Below are 8343 nucleotides of genomic sequence, written 5' to 3' on the forward strand. Positions count from 1 at the left end.
ATGTTTTAAACTTAAATAGGCCCATATATCATTTTTTTAACGTTTTAAATTGACACTGGTCATTTTCAAACGTTGAGATCATATACTAACCAATATCAAAGTTTTGATAAATTAATATACATGTAATTATTCAGGTTCAACAAGCTTCTTTAAAAAATAATAACCTTAAACCAGAAATGCATCGCTGTGAATGTAGAATTACATCGATGTACTGATGAAGAAAATGATGTAGACTTACAAATATATATGTTTCCATTTTTATTTACAAATATTGAAGAGACCAAATATGAGATAGTGCTGCAAATATGCAAACAAAGAGGGACTTCATAATGAGTGAGACAAAACAAGAAGTATCTTTAAAAGATACTCGGCCGAAGTAAAGTGCATATATTATTTCTAACTTTTCGCTTAAAATAGAAGTTTAAGCACTGTTTGCATAACAATGACATAATAGCTAAGAAAAAATAGTTTGTAAATATTGAAATTAAATTATAACATACTGATACTTATACATACATGTATAGTTTGTTTGTTTTGGGTTTTACGTCACATCGCCACAGTATAGGTCATATCGCGACGTTCCAGCTTTACTGGTGGAGGAAGACCTCAGGTGCCCTTCCGTGCATTACGAACGGGCACCTGAGTAGAACCACCAACGTTCCGTAAGCTAGCTGGATAGCTTCCTCACATGAAAAAATCCAAAGTCCCTGTCGGGACAAGTTCTGTTTTACAGTATTGATTTAGGTGTTCCTTTTACTTGCTTTATTAATTTTGTTATCATATGCAATATTGACAATATTATTAAAAGATATACATGGCATAACCTAAAAGTTAAAGAACTATCCTCATTCCTGTACATCTTAATTTAGAACTACAATTCCCTTACAATTTATTTTAAAGCTATCCTTAAGCATTAAAATTTTATTTTAGAATGGTAAGAACTATCCTTTACATCTTTTTAGAATGACCAATGAGATTTACGAATTTCAGTTCGTAATTTTAAAATGATCAATAATTATGAATTTTTTTCTTATAATTATTCAGTCCTCCCCTGTTTCTGTAAGCGTCTTCAGGTTTTGCTCCAACACTGTATTGACCTAAGCCTCTTAAAAATGGCTTAGCCTTCCATCGGAGCACATATTCATCCTACAGGTATTCTACATGTAAAAAGGGCTACATTGTCGCAAAATACACCCGTCACAAAAGCGTTTGACAGAGATGTGGGCATTATAGATATGCATATAGGAGATATGCTCTGGGCAATATCCGGAAAATATCTGGATATTTTATCATCTCTAGTGACCTTGACCTTGCAAATATTAACCTAAATTACATGTGTCACACTTGTAGTCATGATAGTTATCATTTGTGTTACAATCCATCAATAAATGATGACTAAATGGTCCCCGTACACAAACTTTGACTTCTCTATGTGACCTTGACTTTGGTAGCAGGGACCTTGATTATGTGCGCAATAAGACTGACAATGGTGAACATTAATTTTGTGGCAGTTATATTAAAATCCACCGATGAATGTAGAAGTTTGGCTCCGAACAAGCATTTTTCAATGACCTCTCAGTGTGACTTTTACCTAGAGACCTGGTTCATGCACGTGACACTGCGGTGAACATTTCTATGAAGTTTCATTAGAATTCCTCCATGCGTGGAGGAGATATGCTCTGGACATAATTTCTATATTTTATCATCTTTAGTGACCTTGACCTTGCATATATTAACCTAAATTACATGTTTCACACCAAAAGTTATGATAATGACTGTGTTTCTATCCCTCAATAAATGATGACTAAATGGTCCGAATACACATTTTCATATTTTTTATCTGAACTTTGACCCCTATGTGTGACATCGACCTTGGCCGCAGTGACCTGAATTTTGCACAAGACATTCCAGTAATATTTAAATCACTCTATGCATGTAAAAATTTTGCTCTGAACAAGAGTTTTTCAATGACATTCTAATTGTGACCTTGACCTTTGACATTGCATGACCTGGTTTATGTACATGACACAAATTCTTATAGTGGTTAACATTTGTATGAAGTTTCATTAGAATCCCTCCATATGTGTAGGAGATATGCTAGACACAATCTCTATATTTTATCATCTTTAGTGACCTTGACTATCATCTTTAGTGATCTTGACCTTGCATATATTAACCTAAATTACATTTTTCACACCAGAAGTCATGATAATGACCATTTGTGCTTCGATCCCTCAATAAATAATGACTAAATGGTCTGAATATACATTTTCATATTTTTATCTGAACTTTGACCCCTATGTGTGACCTTGACCGCAGGGACCTAAATATTGCGTGTGACACTCCACCTCACCATGGTAAACATTTGTGTTAAGTTATATTGAAATTCCTCCATGCATGTTGTATTTTTGCTCCGGACAAGGGTTTGTCAATGACCTTGACCTTTGACCTAGAGACTGGCTCATGTGCGCCACACAACTTCTCATAGTGGTGAACATTTCCATGAAGTTTCATTAAAATTCCTTCATGCATGTAGAAGATATGCTCCAGACAAAATTGAATGCTGCCTGCCCGCCTGCAAAGGAACTATATAATAGGACTCGTTTTTTAAATGGGCATATAAAAAGGGCCATTGAGACCTGATCAGTCGATAAAATTTGGATCAACAATGGATTCGTTTATAACTACTAGCCTCAATTGAGTTTAATGTTGATGGTAATCGTTAATGATACAGAAACACGTGGAAGAATTAAAATCTGAAAGGCGGCTTAAAACAATTCTACATTACCGAGCGCAAACCCAAACTAAAAATGAACAAAAGCCACCGCCCTCAACTTATTTTAATTTCTTTAGTCAAACAAGTCAGAGGAAGAATATTACAATAAAAAGTAATCATAGAAAGTAAAAGATCAAATTCAAATTTCATATTCAAACATGATGGTCAAGGACATTGAAAGGTCAAGGTTTTACTCAAATTGATTATGATATCAGTTTTGTCATAAGTTCTCTTTTGTCATGCAATGAATCAAATCCATAAATAGAAAAAAAGTTTTGACTATATCAGCAAATTTCAATATCTATCTCACCAGTCTTTCCACTGTACCTGGAACATTCTACTTCAGCAGACCTATCCAACTTTCTTGGATAACTTACTAACCTGTCATTACCAATTTTTCCATAAGTGACCAACTACTACTAATCATACCAGTGGTGAGAGACAAGTAACTTTTAGTTCTATGTCTGAGAACAATTGTCATGAAGAAATTATGCTCAAGGATCCTGATAAAAAATCCTATCGAGCCAACAGACAAAAAAATATACGCAGAGGTAAGAACCACAATTCATTTCCACCAGCTCTTTTACTACATGTAAATAGTACAACTGTTTTCGTCACATTGAACTGGAGTCTTGTATTTCAATTGTAAGAATAGTGACACACTGAACAGGGGAAAAATTGTGACTTAAAGGGTGTAACTTGAATGATACTGAATGTCAGATATCAAAGCCCTAAATTATGCGGTTCTTAACAATTTTAGAGATTTCTTTATAAAGGACAAGGAGCTTCTCTGCCTTTTAGCCCTATGGCATAATGGAATATTTTATAAGGAAGCAATAGCTATCAGTAGGATATTCTCAGTGATTGATATTGAAACAAGAGCCTGGATGATGTAGAATTTTTTAAGTTCAAAAAGGACCATGATTCTGTCAAAATCCATATTAGAGTTTTTTGCCTTGATCAGTATCCTCCTAAGCTAAATTGGACAAATAAACATGCATAACTTATGCACTACATGCTGCAATTAAGCCACGTATATTTTTATGATTTGGTACAACAAGCCATGTACAGTAAGCAATCCCAATAACTCACCCTGAGATAAAACTGAATGGCACACTGTAGCTCAACAGACACATGTCTATCACAATAAAATTGTACCCAAAACAACCACTACAATGTTGTAGATTTCTATAGTTAATGTTGTAATTTGTTTGCTGCAAACTTGATGGGTCAAAAAGATTTCATAGCCAGATTATAAAACAATAAGACACATTTCTTTCAAAAATTTGAATGAGCTTTATTTCGAGTCAGAGCATTTGGAGTACAAGAATATAAATAACCATAAAGAAAAATCTTCCTTTCATTCTAACAAAAATCTCTCGCACATGATCCCTGAATTGTACATGTATTATAATATTAACCCCTTCCCACAATTCCCTACCGCCCAGAAATCACAGTAAGCCAATCCTAAGGCAATCAACAGGTTCTCTCCCCTTGATTTATCAAAATTTAATGTTAATGAAATGATTTACAAGTGTTACAGCTTTTTTTTTAAAATAAAAGATACCTTAATTTAATTTAACAAGATAAAAAATTTACTTGAGTTTTGGACTAGATTGTCTCCCTTTTTAATAAAAAATATAATTAATACATTTTTTGTTATGTGATTATATAACATCAAACAATAATTTTTCTTCAATTTTTGGTTTAACAATGTACATGTTTATAAAATTGTATCATGCTTAAGTTTAAAACAACTATGAAAAGCATCATTCAATTTGGTAATCAATTAAATTTTTTGAAATTCTCGAATAAAAAAAATATTTTGCAGGAAAAAAAATCCCTTTCGTAATTTAACCTGTTCAAAGAGAATGTTAAGATGTAAAAGGGATGTTTCATTCTATTAAAGGAAAGAACCAACTTTTTTATATATATCTAGCACAATAAACAGCACTTCAATGTAATACAAAATATATTTGATTCACAAGAAACAAAACAGCCACTGCTTTTAATAATGATGATGAAGAAAATTGTATTCATTCAATATATATATACAAAATTTGTGCAATAACACAATTATACATTGGAACGTCTATTGAAATATCACTGGTTGTTGCATAAGTCATTCAAATGAGTTCTTGTTCTTCAATAAGTAAGCTGCCAGGAATTCTATTGCATTGGGTGGTCTGAAAAAAAAATGTATTTGTTAGATTAATGCTTTGTTAGAAAGAATACACATATAAAGGTATCTGGTCTAACAACAAATAATCTGGTCTTGCAAAATATTATCTGGTCTCGCAACATATTATCCAGTACTGTAAAATATGATCTGGTTTTGCAACATATTATTCAGTATTGCAAAATATTATCTAAACATATTATCCAGCCTTGCTACATTTTATCTGGTCTTGTAACATATTACAGTAAACTTCACTTATAGCGAACAAGGTTACAGCGAACTTCCAGTTATAAGGAACAATTATTTTTGGCCCGAAGTTTGCCCTTCTTTATTCAATATAAAAATATACGGTAATAGCGAACACTGTTACAAGGTATTATCGCTTATGAGGAACTCATTTCTTAGTCCCACTTTAGTTAAAAGTATAGAAAATTACACTTTTATAACGAACTCCAAAATATTGACTGTCCGTAAATAGATCCCGCATTTTCAACTTTTGTTTTCATTGGCACGCATTAAAACTCTGCCAAATGTACTATTATGTATACTTATTATTTGTTTTGGGTTTTACGTCACATTCATTGACACAGTATAGGTCATATCGCAACGTTCCAGCAAAGTGGAGGAAGACCTCTGGTGCCCTTCTGAGCATTATTTCAGGCACGAACGGGCACCTGAGTAGAACCACCGACGTTCCGTAAGCTAGCTGGATAGCTTCCTCACATGAAAGAATTCAAAGTCCCTGTCGGGATTCGAACCCACAGCGGTGAGGGGCAAGTGGTTAAAAGTCAACGACCTTAACCACTCGGCCACGGATGCCCCATGTTGTATCTGTGAAAATGAATTTGTATAGCAGTACGTAATAGTTTTCTATTTAGGATATTTTTAGCATGAGTTCTTGTCACAAAGATAAAGTCGTTATCCCTTTTATTCAATTATTTCTTTTTTTTTTAATAGTTTTGCTCAAGTAAAATAAATATGATCATTTATAGTCGGTTTTCAACATAATCACGCATGCTATTCCTTGCTAATCCATTGAAAAGTACAAAGTACGCTTGACTGAAATGAAAAGAAATCTATGTCTTTCATAAGTAAAAGTCACCTTAAAATATAATAGAAGATATTCAATATAAAAAGAAGGAAAAATCGAAAATCTTGCTTATTCTTTATCATGGAAAGAAAAAGAAAAGTACTTAGATTGGAACAAAAAATGAATTTTTATGAAAAATTGAGAAAGGGTGAAATAGCAAAGGATTTTAAAATTCCACAAAGTATGCTCTCGGGTATTGTGTCTAAAATGGTGGAGGATGGTAAACAATCAGTTTGGTATGTGTAAATCTGTTCGCTATAATAACTCCTGATATGAGGAACTAATATGCTATATGCTTACAAGGAACTCCGGATATAAGGAACAGATTTTGAATGTCCCAGTGAGTTTGTTATAAGCACAGTTTACTGTATCTGGTCTTGCAACATATTATCTGGTCTTGCAACATATTATTTGGTCTTGTAACATTTTATCTTGTCTTGCAACATATTATCCGGTCTTGCAACATATTATTTGGTCTTGTAACATTTTATCTTGTCTTGCAACATATTATCCGGTCTTGCAACATATTATTTGGTCTTGTAACATTTTATCTTGTCTTGCAACATATTATCTGGTCTTGCAACATATTATTTGGTCTTGTAACATTTTATCTTGTCTTGCAACATATTATCTGGTCTTGCAACATATTATCTGGTCTTGCACCATACAGATATAAGTGCAATTTTTGTTTTGTACTATGTGTTCTTTAATGTGTGAGATTTATGTAGGGCAGACGATCATCAAAGAGCTGCAGATGCTTATTGCAAACTTGTGTCAAGAACAAAAGCTATATAGGTAAGTGGCAGACAGTCCCATAAAGACAAGATATTGCTAAGTTATATATACAATGTAAATCCCTCTGTTTTACAGCAGTACAAGAAATAGCATCATTTTGATCATATGATAGCTGTAATAGAGCTATTTGCCTGATACAGTTTATAACAATCTTACACTGGCTTCAGACCGGAATATCTAGCTTGAGGGTAACTGTATAGTGTTTACAGCAGTAACGAGGCTCTGCGGAGTTTCTGCTAAACAGTTACCCGAAAGCTAGATATTCCTATCTGTACCAATAGCCGGTTTTTGATTCTTTTTCTTGCATATTAATTATTTTCACAACAGAAATTATGGCATTTCTTTTTACCTTACTTATATGATAAATCCTTGTGTCCATATTTAGAGAATATTAAATGAGTGTAGATTTAATACTAAATTCATTGAAAGTTTTAAAGAAAATCATATTATGCTAGCCACTAGCGAGCATAACTTTGTTATATTTAACGAGTTTAATAAATTTATTACTGAACCTACACAAACATAATATTCTATTTATGACATACTTCATTTTTCCTAGAGTGTAACACTAATATTTAACTCTAATTTTGCATATAAAGGCAAATGAAGTCACATCGAAGTGTTATCACACTCGTGTTAGATGGTTTCTAAAAAAATTTAATTTAAAAATTCATATTCATTATTGTTCTTAACAAGACAATGAAAACAAGTTTTTACAACTAACAATACATCAATAAGAAAACTAATCATACCTTTCTTTAGCTAAAACAGACATTCCCTGTAAAAGTATTGGAACAACAGTTTGGTCTAGGTAGGCCCGAGTGGGCAGAGACTGTAGGTCCACCTTGGGTCTCTTTGCAGGCAAGCCCTCGGCCTCTTTCTCAGCATTGATTATTTTCTGTTAAAAAAAAAAAGAAATTTATAATATTAGTTTTAATAAGAGACAAATACATGGCAGAGTAGGGTTGGAAGGTGATAATTGGCCCGCAAAATCATTTCAGGGCCGATTATCACCTTCTGGTCCGTCTATGACATGTATTAATGTCTTAAATACACTTGATAGATCTAACAAAAGCAGTTTTTTAAATTTGACTTTGATATTTCTTTCATTGAAATTCCTATCTCCTATCTCTGTACAGATTTCATTTGTATGGTACAGTACCTTATACAGAGTTGAGTCCGACAGAATGTAGAAACACAATTTATTTTCTAGAAATGAAATTTTGGTTAGTATGTTATTTCTTTAAATTTTAAGACGGCTGTGTTTGTAGAAATTACATTTATGTTCTAATTATTGGTTTAAACATATTTATTTAAGCTTGATTGCGAAACAAGTTCTTGCAACTTATATTAATCACTTTCGAGTCCGCTTCCTGGAACCAACCAGTACTGGTGTCATATGAAGAAACATGGTCGTGACCCGAGTAGGGCTCGAACCCATGATCCCCCGGTTGAGAGGCAGACACCTTAACCACTAGGCTACCGCTCCCCCTTCTAATGAAG

At 33.2% G+C, this 8343-nt stretch overlaps 1 protein-coding gene across 1 annotated transcript; it reads right to left on the reverse strand.

Annotated features, from left to right (window-relative positions):
- Positions 1–4048: 4048 nt before the first annotated feature.
- LOC132713510 (protein dpy-30 homolog) lies at positions 4049–7738 on the reverse strand (the record flags this gene model as incomplete). Its single annotated transcript, XM_060696155.1, is given in 2 exon segments — positions 4049–4962; positions 7593–7738. Coding segments are annotated over 2 exon segments (210 nt in total), but the record flags the coding sequence as incomplete, so codon positions are not given.
- Positions 7739–8343: the final 605 nt, after the last annotated feature.

This window comes from Ruditapes philippinarum, unplaced genomic scaffold (genome assembly GCF_026571515.1).
Source record: "Ruditapes philippinarum isolate M1 unplaced genomic scaffold, ASM2657151v2 ctg4890_1_1_1_1, whole genome shotgun sequence".
NCBI classification, from domain to species: domain Eukaryota; kingdom Metazoa; phylum Mollusca; class Bivalvia; order Venerida; family Veneridae; genus Ruditapes; species Ruditapes philippinarum.